The sequence below is a fragment of the Cygnus atratus genome, chromosome 4, assembly GCF_013377495.2.
Source record: "Cygnus atratus isolate AKBS03 ecotype Queensland, Australia chromosome 4, CAtr_DNAZoo_HiC_assembly, whole genome shotgun sequence".
Lineage (NCBI taxonomy): Eukaryota > Metazoa > Chordata > Aves > Anseriformes > Anatidae > Cygnus > Cygnus atratus.
In genome coordinates this window covers 38,072,282-38,093,352 of record NC_066365.1, presented here as the reverse complement: position 1 = coordinate 38,093,352, position 21,071 = coordinate 38,072,282, and the positions used below count along the sequence as shown (strand labels likewise).

The window sequence follows — 21,071 nt, the reverse complement described above, 5'->3', positions numbered from 1 at the left end:
GGCAACCCCAGCACAGACAGTACCCTCACTGCCATGGGATCATCCTACAGTACCTGAATGCTGAAGGTTGAGCCAGATGTTGATAACAAGGTCCATCAGCTCCCCCAGTGTAGCGAGGGACAGCACAAAAGCTTCTTTGAGGGCTCCAGTCAGCAGCAACTTGAGATGGGTTTGGAGACATTGCTCTAAAGTAAATCCCAGCTCCATTCAGGAATTATAGCTAGAGAGAACCAACACACAACCAGCCGGAGGCCCTGGGCTGAGCTTAAATGAACTACGGAGGCCTTGGGCAGAGAGAGGGTGTGGGGGAGGCCCAGCTGAGGCTGGTTGTGTACTGTAAGGCCTATTAGAGCCCTCAAGGCCCAGGCAAGTACAAAGAATAAAAGTAGCCTGTGTGTCAGGCATTGGGAAGGAGACGGATGGAAACAATTAGAGGCTGGATTGGGAGTGAGAAAAGTGTGATCCAAGAGAGTGTGCTGGCTCTGGCTGGGCACTGGCAACAGTCCTGGGAAAGGACTTTTTTGGTTACTGGATGTAGTTGAATGAGTCTGAAGTCTTGTTGGCATATCAAAGGTGCTATAAGAACTCTCCAAGATGGAAACAGACTCCACTTTTAAATAATCTTCTTTTAGCAATGCTGATAAGCCAGTTCTCTTAAATGTGTAAGTCATATTGACAAAATCACATGCTGGTGATATCATCTTCATAATAATTTTGGCCAATATGGATACTTGGTTAGAAGTCTGAGATCTTGGTATTTCTAACTGGCATAGCTATACTCGTAAACTCCTGAGGTGTGGAGGTGTGAATTTCTCCATTAGGTGCCAACAAATACCTGTACATCTACAGATGTCACAGCTACAACACTATGAAACCAATAAGAGATTAACGTTATCTTATACACAGACCAAACAAATAAAGCTTATGCAGACAAATAAAATTTTGGCATGTGTTTAGATTAATATTAAAAAGAATTTTCCGTTTCTATAATTAAAAAGTATTCTATAGTGTACTTGTGAGCTTTACAAGTGCAGGTCTCCAGAATAAAGGTACGTGCCAGACTTTACACACACTTCTGGTAGAAAATATATCCTATAAATATGCATCTGCAGCCTGGAATGAAAGGCCAAACTACTAGTTTTCTGTCTGCCTCTTCATAACGTAACACTCTCCCAAAACAAGATTCAGGAATCCAGAACCCACTCATGTTTCTCAAATGAGAAAAAATAGCTGCTATGTAAAATAATATAGTTTTCCTGAGAGATGCAACATCCATTTTATTTTGGTGTCATTTACAAGCATAAAAGCAGTCACCTGCAATTTGTTATTTACATAGGGTGAGAATTCAGCCTGAGGTCAGAAATTCTGCTTTTATTGCTGTCTTTCAGGTATACAACACTCACTTCAGCTGGCTTTGCAGAATAACAATGGCAGAACAAATTTACCTTTTCTTTTTTTTTTTTTTTAAGGCAAAGATAGTATTAGAAGCTCCACCACTGAATTCCATGATTTGTCCACTTGAGAAAACATTTACTTGTAAAACTGAGGAAGACCCAAGACTACAATAACCCATTAATTAAATGGAAAGATGACTCTATTGACCAAACATCAAAATAAAAAGGACATTTTAGGCTTCACAGGAGTTGACAACTCTTTATTACAAGAATGAAACATTGCAACAAGGTGTTGGATCAGTTATTGAAACTAATGTTTGGATAATGTTTCAGTGGTTTCGATTTGTATTCGTAACATTTGAGACTTAAAAGAAATAACCGAAAGCAGTATCTTCTTTTTTTTTTTTTTTTAAACTACATGCCTGTGTGGCAAGAATGCCGGATGTTTGACAAGGATGGTACCATCTATATACATTTAGGAAAACATGCTTGCTGTGGGTGTACAAAAATAAAATTTATTTGTTAAATTACACATAAATATAAGGTACAAATGTATTTTTAAAATACAGATAAAGATAATCACACTTGCATTGTGTACATATGAAAATACAGTATTTTAATATTCAACATACACAGACACATTTATGATAAATGCAACTAATTGGCAATGCCAGTTCTCATCAGTCTGGTTTTTGTTCTTTTTTTTTCCTTCCAGTTTTCCATAAATATGGAAAAATAGGCTTTTGAAACACTTAGTTCTGCCGGACATCTTGCAGCAGCTTGTTGATTTCTGCCACCAGCTCGCTGGCATCCATGAGTTCGTGTTTGCCATCACTAAGGTGGTTGAGCACATTGTCAAAATCATCTTCTTCGTAATTCTCTGGGATTTCCTCCATGGCTGGCAGCCATTTAGAGGAAGGCTGCGCACTTGAGTGAGTCCCCAGAGTGGGCCCATTGTTGGCAGGATTTTGGAAATGTGTGCTGGCTGCCCAGGCAGCCACCCCCTGTGGATAATTTAGAGTTTTGGCTGGCAAATGTCCCTTCCTGCGCTCCAACGAATTCGAGCGATCCATCTCACTGCACTCTGTGTAGGCATCTAGTGAGGGAGGCAGCAGGCGCTGGAAGACACTGCTCATTTCAGAGAGGAGAGAGGAGGTGCAGGTGTCCCCCAATTCCTCCTCACCCTGACAGTCTTTGCCAAACGTTGAAAAGCTCTTCTTCTTTTCACTTGTGTCAGCAGGCTGCGGATCTTCCTCAAGGCCCTGATGCTGCTGCTGCTGCTGCTGCTGCAGGTGCTGCTGCGGTGACTGAAACTCCTCCCCAGGGATGAACATGTTACTTCTGTAATCAGTCGAGGGAGAGGGCAGTGGTGGCATCCAGCACTGGTCTGAGTGGCCCAGAACCCTGCATTCCTCTGTGCACAGCCGCATTGCTGCAAGAGAGAAAAAATAAGAGTGAACATCCCACTTTGTTTGCAGGTATCACACTAACAGCGTCTAACATCCAAGGCAGACAAAAGCTGAACTTCTCTAAAGATCAGCGGCATTCAAACCTGTTGTTTGGATTCATTTTCTGTATGTATGAAGGTAGTAAATGCAAATGTTCTGGATCCTAATGTACTTTTATTTTTAAATAGTCTCAAAAAACGAGAAAGCAAAGTGCAGAACATGTAGGAAAGTGATGTCATATCTTAACCATGGAGAAAACTAGCACTCATGACTTAAAGCCACTCAATCCATTTCTGCAGTACTGTTTCATAAACAAATAAAATTAAGGTGTTTCTACCTTCCAGCTTACAATTGTTTTAGTGAAGTCTTCTGCATGCAAGTGCAGAAACATAGGAGAGTAAAAAAAAATAAGAGTAAACGGACAGAGGAAAGACAGAAGAAAGAACAAAAATGTGCAGAGGGATCTCCATTAACTTATCTCCTTTTGATCTGACAATGAGGTGCATGTTGAAATACAAGGATGATCCACTAACATCTGACTCTATTAACCAAATCATTAGATTTTAATCCAGTACCAGAATACTTAATTTACATCCAGTGTGACCCCAGGGTTTATAGGGGAGTCACTCTGAACTGCATCTGCAGCTCTGCAGCTCAGGTTACTGGGCCGTGCTGGCTCAGGTGCAGGCACAAGGGGCGCACCAATCCAGCAAGAAAGGACCTCCAAAGGCATCCAAGCCAGCAAGAAGGGCCAAAGGGTGGAATATTCCCTCTTTCACTGCTTAGTTTTACTGCTGTGTCTCAGGCCGAAGCCATACAATGTGGCCAGTGACTGACCGGCCCACTGATGGGCACTCCAAGAGTAGCCCACAAACACCTCTCCCATTGCAGAGGTCTGGCAAAGACCCTTTGAAGCAGAGACAGGGAAAGACCTATTTGACAGATGGACAGATCTGCAAAGAGGCATGTGCCAGGAGAGAGGCTAAATTTTCCTCTCCAACGGGAAGTGACTCTTAGGACATGAAGCCTTGGACATGAGGCTGGGCGCTGCGTGGGTGCCTGGCAGACCTACTGGAAAGGATCGAGGCATTTCAGGGGCCACTAACTTGAACATGAGCCACATACTTCCAAAGAAAGTTTTCAGCGATGCCAAGCTTTGCATTATACATATTTTGACCATAGGAAAATTTTCCCCTAATCCCCATCAACTACTAGTTAGATTATCCCATGCAAAACAGAAGTTCTTTTTCTTTCTCCCTTTATATATTAAATACCAAAGAAATATCACTTCTGAAACTAAATGTTTGCAGTCATGCCCTGTAGATTTTCCTCATTTTCTCATCACATTTCCCATCTGCCTCTGGATCCACTCAGTTTATCAAAAGTTTTTTTGCAATGGTGTAAGCAGAACTGAATAGTGTATTTCAGCTTCAAAGGTACCCATGATTGATAAAGTGCTACCCTAAAACTGTCAGTGTTATTTATCTCTGCTTTACACAGCCTATCATAGTGTTTGCTTTTCTAATGCCTTTTTCATTCTTCTGAGTATAAACTTCCTCCGTTTCTTATACGAGCATGAATTTCTTCAAGAACGTAGGTTCAGGCTGCAGACTGCACAAGGTATTGCAAATGGCCTACTGATAAAAAAAACAAAACAAAACAAAACAAAACAAAACCCACAACTTAGAAAATATCAGTGGCTGATACTTTGGTATGACTGACTGGAATGCCTTAGAGTGATTTATTCCCATGCCTGAAAAGCACACATGTGCTATTCTACAGGAAATGCCTAAGAGTTAGAAAGGAAAAAAGATATCCCAGTGATCCATTGTGCCTGGACCAGCTCTCAACTTATCCCAGAAGGTAAGGATTACTCTTCTAATTAAGAAGACTCATATAAATTAATGGGAGACTTTCAGTGGTCTAGCATTTCATTAGCAGTGAGGATTGTCTCATTGTGAGCTTTGCTACTGATGTTATCAGGATTAGTTTAGGAATAAAATAATAAATACTGGCATTCTTGAGCATAAGATCAAGAGATACTCCAAGGAAAATGAATGGTGTCACAGTCTGCCCTTGAATGAGCAATAAAATAAAAAAGAGAAATGCACAACTGTTTCCCCTGAAACTTAAAACTTATTGGTGAAGATTTAAAAAGTGAGAGAAAGAAACAAGTCTTTCATGGGCAGTTATCAAACTTTCTAATCATGCCATTTTTGAAAGTTTCAAGGACTTTATTCCTCTCCAGTTCCACCTTAAAGGGACAGATTGCGAGGGCTTTCTCACAGCATTTAGCCTGTGTCCAGACTAACAATGCAGAAACGTTTCAAAATGGAGAACAGGAAACCTCCAGGAAGATTTTTTTTCTTTTGGATTGTACTGGGGATTTGGAACAGCTCATGTCTCATCTGAATGAGCTCAGCATACTTGTCTGATGGACTAATACCCCACATTGTGGCAAATGGGCATCTGGGTGAGATTAAATGCACTTCTTTATAGCTAAACTGAGTTGCATCTGTACTCAGCAGGAGTTTTCCTTACTCTGAATTCAATTAGCATTAGGTGGAGGCCAGGCACTTTTGGAAACCCTACCCTTAGGCTTCCTGTTTAGAGAGTGAATTGCAAGAGCTGAAAATGAGTAACAGGCGTTTCAGTTAGCCCAGCGCGTAACCACTCCTGCCTGCTGGCAGCCCCCAGCCACCCAGCGGGAAGGGGACAGCTATTCCTTGGCAGCAGCAGGGCCAGACGCCAGTGCAATCGCCATTGCACTTGAAGTTCCCCTGGCAACTGAGAGCTGCAGCAGATCCCTCCCTGCTTTGCTAACCACAGGAGAGAAAGAGGCATGCCTCATGCTAGATGGCAGGAGAATAAGCAATAGGAACTGAGGGAAATGAGGATGAAAAAAATGTATTAGGACTCCAGATTTCAGTTAAAGATTCTGAAAAAAAAAAAAAAACAGTAAATTTTCAAGGCCTCTGGTTTTGAAATACTGGATGCCAAAGACTAGGTTGAGGAGACAGCTGAACATTTGGATAGGTGACACAAGACCTGGTCTGGAGCACAACATGCAAAGAGATTTTTAATGTCTAAATATTAAAATGCATAAGAAGAAGAAATTTCACTCTTTTTTTTTTCCCTCCTGCTTAGCACGTTTCTTAGTGTAAAATGTTCCAAGATGAGATACAATTACCCCACTGGTGTTTTCTGTGGCAGCAGAAGGAACGAGCTACTACTCTGCATCTCCGCTCCTCCAGCTCTCTCTGGGTGATGTGAGGGGGTCACTATAGGAAGGAACATGTGCTGCACCACCCTATAAAAGCAGCATTTCCCTGCACAGAGTTACTTTATTAATCAGTCTTGACATAAACTTAAACCATACTGAAGTTATCTAGCCCCTGTTGGTTATACAGGGAGAATTAAAAATTATCTGATATGGGTACGAGATCTAGGGTGCAACCAGTGGCTGTATAATTATTAAAATCATTTTAAAGTTCTTATGTCTATATGCAACATGATTTCCCAAATCCTCTTATACTCAACATATAACATTCAAAAATGATACTTCATACACAAGTCTGTACAGGTGTGTGTTTATCTTACTTTCATTCAACCTCTTCTACCTTTTATCTGCTTTGCCCTCTACCCCCGAATTGTTTCTCTTAAGCTCCTTCTTGTAAAAATTAGGGTTGTAATATTTAAAATCTGGCACATATTTAAATTCTTCCCTTGCCCCTCAAATTCATTTTTAAGTGGGAAAAATACTTTTCTTTCTTCTGCCATCCATATTTCTCAACCACATTCAGAATCCATTTCTGAACTCTGGAAGTTTATATCCTATGGATGAAACCCACTGTGGAAAATGCAACTCCTAAATTATAGTTCAGTGTATTTTTAACAAACCACAACTGCCTGGCTTTAAAAAAAAAAACACCCACCCAGTCATTAAAAATCTAAGGACATAGAGCAAATCATGCTTTGGGGAGGGGAGGGATTGAGAGAAGGGGGAGGATTGGAGCCAGCTCATGATGATGTGAATAACAGTAAAAAGTAGGCATTGCTGTGGGCAGATTTTTCAGTTGCATCTGCATTTTTATTGAGCTAGATATGGGAAGGCTTCAGCTCAATATTTAACATGAAGCAGAGGAAACAGAAGGAAACACAAGACTTGAAAGCTAAAGAATTTTTGCTTTCTCAGTAGTAGCTTTATCTAAGTGACAGCCAGGCAGCACTGTAAATAACCTGTTCAGCTTCTATTGTGCTCTTACCTGCAGGAATTCTCCCATCTGTAAGGAAAAGGTCACTGAATCCTTCCCCAAGAAGTCTGTCAATTGGAGACTCTCTACCCAAATCATAATCGCTGTCTCCAGCTTCACTATCACCACGGCCACTGTCTTTCAAGCTGAATTTATCCATATCTTGTAGGGCATATCTGTTAAGAGAATTGTAGTGATTGTGGAATATAATTATCCCATGTACCACTTGGATTAAAAAATGCATTAGCGTATTTTCTGATACATATAAAAGCACATTTGGGGGAACAGTTCAGATCCTTACCTGTAGCTTCTGGAATACTTGTTTCCTCGAAAACTTGGCCTTGGTTGATACTGGCCTTGGTGAAGCATCGAAAGAAGTTGAGAAACCTGCTAAAGAAAAGGTGAAGAGACTGATTCCTTCAAATAAAAGCTCATAATCCTGGTTGTAAAACCACTAATTAGCCTCTCAGTTGTTTTTTTTTCCTTTTAAAGTTTAATTAAATCAAATTCCTGCACATACATAATGCAGTACAACAGACTACTTATTAGTGTACAGTCTGCCGCAGAAAACATCTGAAGACATTTAACAATGAGGAAACGCACTGCTGTTCTTTAGCCTTGGAACTCATAACAATTAAGTCATTAACAAGTAAAACAAGTAATTAAATTGGAGTTTTGTTTTGGTTTCATAGATTAGAACATTCCTTTGACATTCCAGGATCCTAATTCAAAGTAAAATTTCATTGAACTACATGTAAGGAGTTACCAGGACTCAGCACTCATTTAAGCCATTACACAGAAGTTGCAGTAAAAATTGAAATGGGAGGTGTCAAAGATATTGTGTGCATGTATCAGAAATGTGTTGGAACACCTGTACTTAAACTGTGTCAATGTTTAACCTTTTGTTTTTCCATCCCCATTAATAAATGTCCTTTATTGTCCCTATATATAAATCCTCTGTCACTCCTTCTTAAACAGAGCTATGCAGAGGGAAAGGGAAGGCAAAGAAGGAGAAAGCTCAGTAAAACAGAGCAGACTACTGTGTATATTACACTCCACTGTTTCAGCCTTACAGGGGAGAACCAAGAACTACTGCTACCAATAACAGATTTAATCCTGTTTCCCATGGTAATGGATTCAGATACCATTGGAGTAAAACTGCAAGGCTGTGACAGCTAAAGATAAATCTGTAATGCATCGGGCATCGATCTAACTGCCCGTTGCTCTCAGAGGGTGTGTGAAGAACACCTCCATGCTCCTAAGTGAATGTGTGAGTGCAAAATGAGGTATGGACCTTACCTCAACAGCTGGAGTAGCATGGGTGAGTTCCAGCGAGAAGTTTTCAGGCACGTGGTTAGAGGAGATTGTCACCAGGCTGTTCAGCGATTGGTGGCTGTGGTGGCTCTGCCGGCTGCTCATTTGTCCCCTTTCCAGGGTCGGAGATGATGATGGAGAGGCTCTGTGGTGAGATCTGATGGGTAAAGTGCCGTTGACTGTTGGCACTAACGTAATGTCCCCTTTGTGGATCTGTCGTGAGGGTCGCTTTGGGTGGTGCTGGTAGGTTGATTCTGCCACGCGACAGTTGTAGGACCTGGTGTCCTTTTTCTCTCGATTACATCTCGTGGCAAAGATAACCATAATGACCAACAACACGGCACATATTGATCCTAAGGATATAATTGTTATCATCGAGACATCCAGAGAAGGCTGGCTTACCAGAGTAGCTTCTGTACTTGAAAAAGAATAAACATACTCAAAAACTGTACATTTCAGAAGTGCTTTAGTACTAAGCTGAGGACTGCCTTTATCCTGGACTATCACAAAAAACTCCCATTGTTTTGCTGGAACTGACTCGACACTCACATTGATGGAGATGTCACAAGTTTTGGGATCCATCACGAAGATGCTGTTTTCCTTGTCGGCTGCTATGAAGCAGCTGAGTTCAGAGTTCATACCAGAGTCTCTATCTGTAGCCCTTATCCTGGTGACAAGAAAGCCAATTCCAGCATCTTTAGGGATTGAGATTTCTGCTGTGCTGTTGCGTAGTGCTGGACCCACAATAACAGGAGCATTATCATTTTCGTCAATGATGGTTAGTACAACTGTGGTATTACTAACAAGCTGCTGGCTCCCTCCATCCCTAGCTTGAACCATAAATGCAATTTGATTTACTTCTTCATGGTCAAAAGTTCTCAGGGCATAGATTGCCCCATTGGAAGGATCTATGGTCACGTAGGTGGTTATAGAACTTCCCAAAATATAGCTCTCCAAAATCGTGTAGGTCACCTGCCCGTTGTCCCCTAGGTCTGGGTCTGTGGCTGTCACAGATGTGATGTATGCTCCCGGAGAGTTATTTTCTAAGATAACAACTTCATATCTGTTTGTCTGGAAGCGGGGTGGGTTGTCATTTTCATCACTGATTTGGACAGTAAAGTGTTTTACCGTGGAGAGACTCGGTGTTCCCTTGTCCTCTGCTATTACAGTCAAGCTGTATTCAGATCTCTTTTCCCTATCTAGACTCGCATTAGTCAAGATTAAATAGTTATTTTCATAAGTCTTTTGAAGTTTAAAGTGGCCGTGTCCATGGAGCTTGCAAACTATCTCTCCATTCACGCCAGAGTCCTTGTCTTGCACTCTGACTAGGGCAACGAAAGTGTCCAGGGGTGACCCTTCGGAAATGTAGGCTGTCTCTTCCTTCTCTGGGGACATCAAGTTTAAGTTAATCTCAGGTCTGTTGTCATTCACATCCACAATTTTAATTATAATTTTGCAGTGAGCTGGAATGGAATTTGGCCCCATATCTTGAGCCTGAGCATCAATTTCATAGGATTTGGTTATTTCATAGTCCACTTGCTTCAGGAGGGTCAGATGTCCCTTTTCTGAATCTATCCTAAAAGTCTCTGTAATTTTGGAAGACACATGACTGCTAAAAGAGTACACGACTTTACCATTAGCGCCCTCATCTGGATCAGTAGCGTTGAGGTCTATGAGCAAAGTCCCAATCGGTGAGTTTTCCAAGAGTTGAATTATATACGACTGCTGTTCAAAAACAGGACTGTTGTCGTTGGAATCAGAAATGCTTATTTTCAGGATGGACGAGCCAGACCTCTGTGGCACCCCCTTATCTGAAGCAGTGAGCTGGAGTTCGTAACTTGACTTCAACTCCCTGTCCAGTTCTCTGACCACGATGAGCTCTGCATACTTAGCGCCGTCAGTCCTTGTCCTCACTTCAATACTAAAAAAATCATTTGCAGAAAGGGAGTAAGTGTGAAGGGAGTTGTCCCCCACATCTGGGTCAAAAGCGCTGTCCAGAGGGATCCGGGTTCCTACAGCTGCACTCTCGGATATCTCAATCGGGATGAGAGCCCGGGAAAACTGCGGGGAGTTGTCGTTAATATCCAGCACTTCAACTTCCACATGGAAAAGCTGCAGATGTTCAGTGGGCAGAGTGATCACATCAAACTCTATGGAGCAGTTTAAGTTTTTCTGGCAGAGTTGTTCCCGGTCAATTTTAGCTCCTATGCTGATTTCTCCGTTATCCTCACGGACTACAAGCAAGGGAGAGTTCCCCCTCTGCATGGCTCGAAAGCGAACCGAGGAAGGGTTCGGGATTTTTAATAAAACATCCGCTACATCCTCCGATAGCCTTGCGATTACCGATCCCACTCTCTGCTCCTCGTAAATCCTGTATTTCAAATTCTTGCCCAGCGCAGCCTTATCGAAAGACATCGCCACCAGTGCAAAAACGAACACAAAGTGCATCTTACTGCCGCTGCGCTGCATCTCTAAGTTTTTGCGGTTCATCCCTCCGACCGAAGTAAAGAGCAATTATCTCAAAGCTTCCTTCGGCGCCTTAACCCCCGCGCACATCTGGTCCCTGTGCAAGGAGCCGCGTACCGGTACCTTAGCGGATCACCAAACTTTTCCGCACGCACCGTGCCGGGACACCCATCCGCGCGTCCTCGCCGCTCTGCCACCTCCTCAGCCTCTCCGTCGCCCGCAGCCGCCCTCCATTCGCCGCGGCGCCACCCGGAGCGCTCCTCCTCCTCCTCCTCTTCCTCCTCCTCCTCCTCCCCAGTGCCCTCTCGGCGGCAGACTGAGCGCCTGGCAGCCCGCAACCCCCAGCGCAACTTCACTTGGGCTCGGACAAAGCCGCGGCGCAGCCAATGAGCCCCGACGGGCGGGGGCAGCGCCGCCCAGAGCCGGCCCCACACCCGGCCCCACAGCCAGCCCCACACCCGGCGCCGTGCCTGCAGGAGCCGCGTTTAACCAGCCGGCGTCTTTTCGGGGCGTCCGCCTGGTAAACGAGCCGGGGGTGGCGGATGGCTCAGCCGCGCCCCCACCATCTCGTTTTCCCCGTTAGCTGCCTTGCTTCCCTCGACATCCGCGCGGAGAGGGGCTGCCCCCCGTTCCCGGGGAGCTCTCCCCCTTGCTTGCGGAGGCAATAGCCTTCCGCACGCTTCTGGCCATGCCCTGCCTTCCTCCTGCACGATTTGTGCAGCGGCGTGTGCCTGAGCGTGGTTCTCCCGCATGTGCCTGTGTGTGTGCCTGTGTGTGTGTGTGTTCCCCTGCTTTTCTCTTGGCTGGCCCCGTGCTGCTGCTTCAGATCTTTTTCACCCTGGTTGAAAAAGCTCTTCGTGCTTCACTGTGACAATCTGTGCTAAGTACACCTTCTCCACGCCAAGGGTTTTAAAGAAGAAGAAGCCACAAAACAGATTAAGTGTTCTGGACAATTTCCTTAACGCTCCTCTGTAGCTGCAAACTATTTACACTGCAACGCGTTTGTGCGCACGCACACACACACACACACACACACACACGCAATACCTTATGGCTGAGTTGGTCATGTATTTTATGGACTCCAGAAATGCTACAGTTCGCTAAGTTAAGTGGGCTTCATGCTGCAGGCAGGTCACAGAAGCCAATACCACCTCCTATCTAATGTATCTATTTATGGAGTGATTTCTATTTCCCCTCTTTTGCATTTCTTTTAAAATTTATCACTTGAGCTACAACCTCACCGTGCTTTTCATTGTTTTTTCTGCTAACTTTACCCACTTGGTTACTGGTGTTTCACATTTTACCATCACTCTTCTATTGCTTTTTTCCCCCCATATATTTCTGCCCCCTCCCCATCGCATCTAGAAATGTGAAAAGTAAATCTCTGATTCTTCCAATTTACTCTCAGCAGAGCCCAGCCAAAGTCACTAAGAAGGTTCTTGTTGGAAAAAAAAAAAAAAAAAAAAAAAGCAGAGGAGGCTCAGCGTGAACTCTCCTTCTTTTTAAGCATTCAAAAGCATTTTATAAGCCATTGTCTCTTTTTTCACAAACCAGCACCGTGTGGCAAATTGTGCAGAATAGAAATGCCTATAATGAATGTATTTAGTACTGGGTCACGCCGATGAACATTCTGCCCCCATGAATAATACTGTTTTACAAGTTTGCAGCCCTTTCAAATTGCTGAACCCCAAACCCTATAGGAGAACTAGAAAAGCTAACACAAGCAACTGGGACTTTAGAAACCCATAGCCATCTGGTCTAAATCTCTAACAATCCAAGCCAATAATTATATCAATTCAGGCTTTAGTGAACTCCTTTGCAAACACCAAAAGAGCAAAGAAAGGAATTAGTGGCCATTCTAAGTTCTGGTGGAGCAAATTCAAAGATAATCTAATTACATTAGTCCAGGGACAGCTTTTTTTGCAGCTCTGATAAATATTCCTAAAACATTTTTCAAAAATGCCAGTGTAAACTCTTTTCTGACGATAACTGGGGAAATGGGTGCAATTAAATGCTGTTCTTAGTGTCAATAAAAAGTATTTTGCTGATAAAAGAAGTCACTACCCCTTTACATGAGTACTGAAAATGAATAATTCATAGTAAAAAATAATTTTCCTGCTGAAATGCTAAAATTATATATATATATTTAAATGATAACATGTTCTTACAAGTAACTGTTGAGTACATTTAGATATGCAGAATTTGCTTCATGCAAATTTTATCACTTTCCAATAGTAATTTCAATTTATCATCTTAGTCTTCTTCAGAGACATACGCTGAGATACTCTCATGTCAATATCTATATTAATAGATAGCAGAATACCTATTGCAGTCTCTTTCCCTTTTTTTTTTTCCCCCAAGTTCACCAGTCAGGTTATTTGTAACATTATCACTTAAGTCCACGTTGTCATGCCGCTACCCATTTACACTTACAAAGAAGATAAAGATGTCATCGGCACAATAGTCCTTATCTGGATTCTGAACTAAAGTAATGAAAAAGCATTAATCATTTTTTTTCATCTGACAGACATTTGAACCTATAAGCGTTCAGCTCCTCGCTTTGTTTGTTTAGAGGAAGCAACGTTTAAGCGCGTGGTGCCTCCAGAAGTGATACTTCTGTGGGGTGCTTAGGAACAATCACAGCCCTCCCAAGGCCGATTCCTCACATAGCCAGTGAGAGAGTTTTGTCTGAAAGTCTCTTAAACTCCAGCCCACCTTTGACATGGCAGACTTCCCTTACAAAGGAAAGGGAGAGTCCCACGTGCAGCCAGCAGACACTTCTTGCGGAGAGTGGTATTGTGAATGCTGTTAGGCACGTGAGCGGAGTACTGCTGGCCTCCTGGAGAGTAATCTTGGTTATTCCCACCCAGTATGTATCTATTCACCACAACCTTCTCAAAAGCTGCATTCAAAATTCCCTGGTAGTGTACCTGAGGAAGAAAAACAAAGTGTCTCCAAACAGCACTTCCAGTTGCCTACGCTACTGCTTCAGAAACCACAACTACACAGCAGATTAATTAATTTTTCACTTAGCTGAAAATAGGCTTACTTCTGTGGTCAAGATACTTGAAAGTCTGACTTGTTTCTCAAAGGAATTTTATTGAGCTCTCAAGCATAGATTTCCTTCTAAAAGTTACTGATGCCCTAGATGCATGGTATATATTGAAAACTTAGGTGACAGAATTTGACTTTGAAGAGCTACTTTGAGAAATAGTCCCTCGCCAGGGACAGGGGAGAATGAAAATGATTTTCTTAACAATGATAGAAGCACACTGAAATTAGCACAGTGACATTTGGCTCATCCACCCCGCCCCACCCCCCAAAAAAAAAGAAATGAGATTTTATTCACTTTCGGTATGATTTATTGCCTTATGTTGCATCATGTTACAAAATGTCAGACACACTATGCTCCAGTGCACAAGACATAGCAAGATAAAATTTGATTTGACACCTGTGTAATGAATGTGAAAGACAAGTCTTCCTAAGTCAGAAGTGTATTTTAAAAGAACATTTCCATTACAATGAATGACAAAGTTGGGGGGCTTTTTCTGTCTCTTCTCTTTCTTCCTGCTCTCCTTCTCTGTCTGTCCCTGTCTGTCTATCTGTCCCTCCCTCCCTCCTACACAAGCTTGTTTCCCAAAGTAATACTAATGACAGAGCTCTCCCTTGTCTTTGTACTTTACAATTCCAGCTGTTGCAGTGCAAGTGCAAAATGGGAAAAGGGTATCCATGTAGGTAAACAGATGTTTTACACTCACTCTTGGAGCCACTGCTAAATTGATAGAAGGTCCATATACTGTTCAGTGGGATGGGGGAAAGAAAGCTGACATTTCAGTCTGATTTTTTGCATGCACGACTACGCTATAAGCTCATCATGAATTAATGCTGTATTTGTCCAACCCATTAGCTATCTCATCAGTCATGTTTACACCTGATACTTTTTTCAAAATTGAGGTGCATTAGAGGCTGGATTACTTCAAGAGACATTAGAGGGTGAATGGGCCACTGGGTTATCAAATATGGCTTTCTGTGCATCACAGTCTTCTTATTTAAGCCCAATTACATTAGCTAGAGCATTTATTTTAATCTGTGAAATACAAAACACGTACCTCAATCAGGCATTAGTTACATGGTTCACCTGAAAAGGCAGAGCACTAACCATCCCAAATGGGGTCAGAGGATGCTGACAGGCAGATCAGAAAGGCCAGAAATCCACTTGATAATACCAATCCCAACTTCCCCCAAATCTGCACCTTACCTTAACACAACCCTGCCAAACTGTTCCCAGTCAGAGCACTGTCCCTTCTGTGCAGTATCCAGCATTCTCAAAGACAGCTGTCATCTCTGAGACACCTGTAAAGATAATAGCTATACCAGGAAAAAATACCTTCCTGACCCTGACAAAAGCCCAGATAAAGCCCCTCAAGCAAAAGGCCATGTACCCAGAAAGAGGAATAAACAGAGAAATTTAGTTCATACTCATTCATTAAAATATACCAAATCACTAAATTTTATACGTTTGCTAATGGTTGAGAAATTTTTTTCTTGATAAGTGAATTTGAAATCAGATTTTACATTATCATCAATCATTGTGGCAAAGGGCAGGGGAGCAGATTTTCTGCCACGAGTAAATTTTCGTGACAGTTTTGCAATACAGTATTGTGCATCAAAATAGCAAGTTAAACTCATACATGTTTCATGCATGGTAAGTGCTGTACTGAGATATTTTGTCTCTTTCTGTACCAATAAGACATTTATCTCTCGAAGTTTTACCAAGTGCAAGACAGAAAAATGTTTGAGACTTACAGTTTACTGAATCTCTATTACAAACAAATGTCTGTAACATGTCACCAGACACTTTAGAATTATTTTGAGCGGTCATTAATGTGGCACAGTATATAATGAAAATTCCATTGTCTCATTACTCAAAATGCATTTGTCGTTACGTTTATCCTTTTGTTTAGTTATTTCCTTGTAAAGCATGAAGTAGAATATCTCTGATAACCTTTTACCCCAAATTGTCTTTAAGAGTAATAAATGCATTGCAGTAAAATGAGGTTTTCAGCATTATTTATGCCTGGGATATTACTAAAAACTATGGCATACTTCTTTCCCCTCACACCTAAGGAAACAAAGGTAACACTATGCAGCCCTGTTCCACTTTTTCACAAGCCACATAAACTCAGCTGTGGGTACAGTTGTGTACAACTGCCCAGATCCTAATGCTTGTCTTTCTCTTTCCTTCTTTCTTTCTCTTTTTCTCCCTTTCTTTTCTTCTTTCTTTCCATCTATCTATCCCATTACAAACACAGATAGTAATAAGAGCCAGATGCTTCTGAAGAAAGTGGCTGTAACCTTCAAGTCCATACACAGTGTGAGTAGAGGAATGAAGACGCCCAGTCACCTCCTGTTTCCTATGGACACATCCACCGTGGGGCTGGAATAGTCACTGGTGTAGCTGGAGACCCCAGACCTCTTTTTCCCCATAAGGAAAGCACTGCCAACATCTGTGATGTTTACTTGAAGTACACTTACTGGTTTTCAGCCTTATGCACCAGTGTACTTGCATTGAATTTCCCACATCTGGTTTTATTCCAGATGTTAACAAATTAATATATTGTATGCACTGGAGTTTGAAAATAAATTTCAAAGGCTATCCGTCTCACACTATTTCTGTTCTGTTGTGACTAACATCTTGCTCTAGTACCCTGCAGCACACTGACTAGCTTGTGATGATATTTTCAAGGCCATTCTTACTTTACACAGGGTAGAAAGTGCAGCTGCATTTGTGATACTTCTTTTCTTCATGGGAGTGGGGTTTCTGTAAAGGAAGGGATTGAGGTTTGGTGCAGATGTGAATTTAGCCAGGCCTGCAATGCATAGTTTGTCAAATTAAAAGCTCAACCCAAGCTTTTTAAGGAACTATAACTTTCTCTACTACCCCTGGGAGTTTAAAAAAGGAGCGTGATTGCTGTTTCAAGTGTCTTCAGACCAGACAAAGCAGGTCTTCAATCTTCCCCTGACAGCCTAAGCCAAACAGTCCAACTCCACTCATCTGCACCTACTGCCAGCAGCTGCTCACAACCAACATGCTATGAGGACGCCGGACGCTCTCTTGCAGGGGAAGGATCTGTTACCTTCAGCAGAGCCTGGGCTCAGCTTCATGCAGCCGTGGTGGGGCCAGAGGCAACTCCAGAGTTTGTAAAGCATTTCTATCTTCCTCTGACCCTGCTGCTGATCAGAACCAACCCGATCCACGGAAGGATTTTCAACAGTTTGGGGGGCAGTTTAAATTCTGTTGAATAATGTGAGCCTCACAGGAGTGCAAAGCTGGGCACAAATTCTGAGGGCCATAAAGGACACTTGGTCAGACCTCTCCAGAAATAGATGTTCTTGGGCAAACGCTTCCTGGAAGAATCTGAACTTTTCCCTGCTGCAACATTTAGAAAGCTTGCATTACAAATAATGGCCAGTAAGGGAACCTGGGTGCTAACGGCCTTCCTCCCTATAAAACTATAGGCACAGTCAGACACAGTTCACCACCCAGCCTGCTTTGTGAATCAGGACCAAATATGTTGTTTATTTTATTTCACAATAAATATTTATACAGCACTACACATGGGTATCTGCATTTTTCATTCCTGATTTTTCTGGGAAAAAAAAAAAAGGAAAAAAAATGCTCCCTGCTTCAATGTCATGGGAAAACATGTGGAAATGTAAACCTGCTGTAGGAAGCAGGCACAGTGGGAGCTGTAATGGGAAAAAGGCAGGCATGGTTTATCAGCAGAATATGAAACATATACTGAACATCCGGCTTCCCAAGTAAGTTGTTAACAGTGCTCAATACAAATGTTTCTCTTTAAAGAATCAGATGTTCCTCTTTTTTTTTTTTTTTCAATAGCTGCAGTATGGTAAAACTGGTGCCATAAAGTCATTGCAAGAGACAGCAAACAACTTTGTTATCATAATAGGCTTTTTTTTTCTCCTTCTTTTTTAAACAATAGCTCTAGCAGGTGGCATGTGGCTGGGACCGGGTCTATCACCATCTCCAGGGTGCCAAGACGTCCCTCAAAGTTTCTGTGGGAGGAATTTGTTGGTGGGATTTGGATTGTGAAGGCACGTGAGCATCTGCTGCCTGCTCGGTCTCATTACCATTGACACAATTAGCTCCTGCAGCTCTCAGCCCAGCAGCCAGAGCCGGGGACTCAATTTTCCTGCCTCTCTGGCAATGCTCATTACCATTCATCTGAACGTATGGGCTCCTCTGCCTCCAAGTCTGGGCCAAGGGTCTATGAAAACAGATCACACAGAGAAACACTCAAGGAAGGAAGAACAAATTGACATAATAGTTACTAACAGCCTAAAATCAACTGTCTTACATACAGCACTGCTGATAAACTTTCAGTGTTCATAGCAAAAGCGTTTTGTTTTCCCTGCTGCATAAGTCACTTTATTCCAAAAATAACATTCTTTGCTTTTCTATTTTTGTATGCTTTCTGTATCTTATAAGCTTTTTCAGTGATTCAGAAGATACTACACAATATTACTATTGTTCTTCCATACTCTCAGCCGCTTTCAAAGTTGCAACAAACTTTCCTTTTTTTTTTTTTTTATTACATACAGAAAAAGTCCATTTCCCACCTTTAAGTTCATTTGGAAACCAGATAAAAATGAGACTTTTGCTCTTCAAGATATCAGGGAAAGTAGGAGTTAATTGACATCTTCCTCTGGCAGCCAGAGCCTAAACAAAATGTTAACACATATCTACAGATAAAGACTGCATTCCTTTAAGTGTCCCTGCTCATATAAAACTGCATCTATTTTTCATTTCCTTACAATAGATGCTGCATAATTCCTCCTTGCTGGCCTTATGTCCTTTTATTGCTTCAAACAACCCCTTGCCCATAAATGGAAAATTAGAGAAGTGACACAGTTTTCAAATAAATCATTCAGCTAAAAGCAGAGAGGAGGGGAGGGAGAAACAGGCAAGGAATATAAACTGATCCATCTCCTGAATAAAACTCAAGGACCTCTGTCTTTGAACAAAGAAAAGAGAAGGGCTTCAAGGCCTGAGTGTGCAGTAATCTTACAGTTTTTGAATGTTGCATAGATAGCAATTTGTGACTTTACTGAAAAATATTAGATTTAAGCAGAAATAAATTTACCACAGCATGTCTTTCCTGAGACTCTGTCTTTACTAGATCTTTGTAACACCAGAGGAGTGAAAATACCACATATAGCTGGGGATGAGGTGAGGGCACGACATTTACTTTCAGATGTTTTTAAAGCTCAAGGAAGTGTTTTTGTTTCCATAAATCATTAGTACGAGTTTATTTTCCTCATCCCTCTCACTGTCTTGTTAGGCAAAACATAAGCTGGGCATTGCCACCCCCCAGAGCTAAAAAGAAAGAAATTTTACTGTACATCCCAAAATGACGACTGTCACTATTTTAACCTCAGGTTCCAGGCACTGCTGTAGTTTTGCAGGCCAGGAACATGGAGGAGATGAGAGACAAGGTCTACCTCTCTTGCTTGTACATGCTTGAGTACAGAAGTACAGAGTACATGCTTGTTTGCAGAACTGCCCCAGTTCTTGGGGCTTTGTCATGAAAATGTGAACACTGAAAGAACAGTCTATTATGTTAAATTACAAATTATATTATAGGGTTTTAAGTAATTGTTTGCTTACTGTTGTCACGCACGTGTAGTTTATTGAAAGTTGATGTAATCATTTTGGCAAATTTCCACTGGCAAGAATCAGGCGGGGTTAGCTTAAATCAGCTGCTGTGGGGGTTTGCATCAGGCAATTAATGGGTGAAAGGCTGGCACAGACACCCTTCAAAGTTAATTTGTGCAGACCCATTTTAGAAATAGTGCATTATGCCTCAACTGCATGAAATGTATTGTGTACATATTAGTATTCATAAAATTCATTAGAACTCCATTAGTTCAAATGAAAGAGTTCTGTTGCTTTTGTATTATAACATTGAGCATTTTCATGGTGAGCAAAAAGATATAAAATATGTAGGAAATACAAAAAAAATGTGTTTTAGTTTTCTAGAGATGTTTAAATAAAGTTTTAATCCATCAGAAAGATTTTTGCTTCAATTACATGTCAAATTAAATATGTAAGACTACTCCAAAATACCCTTAACTTAATGGAATGTATTCTCTCACCAGGCTACATAAACATGGGTACACCCACTTTTTTTTCTTTTTCTTTTTTTCCTAATTCTGTGATCCAAAACATCTATGTCAGATCCTGGAACACTTTGGTATGATGCAATGAGTCAGCTGGCATTTCTTTTTCAGAAATTTACTAAAATAGAAAATACTAATACTGGACTGGAACTTAAAGCATGGTCCTGTAAATTCATACACTCATTTTCCAAATGTAACTGTGTAGGCTTTTTAATTAAACAAGTTGTGTTATACACACACATATATATAATGCATTTATGTATATATACAACTTTTAGAGAAACAAGAAGTTCAAATTATTTACAATTGTTCACTGGTGCCTTTTTTTAGGGCATCTGTGCTGTTAAGATGGCCTTTTGCTTTGCCCTTACACAGACTTCTATCACAAAACGAAGCTGTTAAATGAAGAGTAAATCAAGCACATACAGTATGACGTATGGATAATTTCCATTAAAGAAATTCCACTGATAAATAAAACTTGATAAAAAATAAAGGACAGAGTAAGGAGATCTGGTATATTGCTATAGTATAGAGTATTGCTATATAGAGAGTATATTGAGATTAAATGTTACACAAGTAAACCTCCAAAACAGTGTTTAGTATTATTATTGCTATGAATTGTTCTCCTAGCCATCCTGCATTGTTTAAACACTAATTTTATATGTAATTTCTATAACTTAGTTCAAACCTTTCTTCGAGTGCCTTGGTAAGAAATGGTTCAAGACCTAACAATAAAAATTCCTCACAATTTTTCACTTGAATTCTAAATCCCATAAAACCAAGTAATAAATGTACAAAGCACATATCAAGAAAAACATCAGTGTTTTGACAAGGTTGATGGTTTTTGTTGTTAGCTTTGTTTTACAGTCACTTTAGAGAAAATGTGCACTATTTTTAAACCTGTTCAGCAATATGTAACCTGTCATACGTGCTATGAAAGTCAATAGCATACGTTTCCCTAGGCCTGCTGTAGTATAGCACTGAAACAGGGTGCC

The 21,071-nt window shown here is 41.4% G+C and overlaps 1 protein-coding gene and 1 long non-coding RNA gene across 4 annotated transcripts in view; both read right to left on the bottom strand.

Moving 5' to 3' along the window:
- Positions 1-1,639: 1,639 nt before the first annotated feature.
- On the bottom strand, positions 1,640-11,229 carry PCDH18 (protocadherin 18). Of its 2 annotated transcripts, none has more exons than XM_035551425.2 (4): positions 8,395-11,229; positions 7,397-7,482; positions 7,108-7,271; positions 1,640-2,826 (listed from the first exon to the last, which is right to left on the bottom strand). In XM_035551425.2, the coding sequence occupies exons 1-4, from the start codon at positions 10,897-10,899 to the stop codon at positions 2,147-2,149; spliced, it is 3,435 nt and encodes a 1,144-aa protein (XP_035407318.1). In that variant the 5' UTR covers positions 10,900-11,229; the 3' UTR covers positions 1,640-2,146. The 2 variants fall into 2 exon arrangements, with proteins under 2 accessions (XP_035407318.1, XP_035407308.1); XM_035551415.2 differs by having other exon boundaries at positions 7,397-7,485; positions 8,395-11,204.
- A 5,865-nt stretch (positions 11,230-17,094) lies between these two features.
- The window catches only part of LOC126913292 (uncharacterized), a 35,667-nt gene continuing 31,690 nt past the window's right edge, over positions 17,095-21,071 (bottom strand). For both annotated transcript variants that reach the window (XR_007708199.1, XR_007708198.1), the window contains exon 4: positions 17,095-18,164. This is a non-coding gene — a long non-coding RNA (uncharacterized LOC126913292). The remainder of the gene's footprint in view (positions 18,165-21,071) is intronic.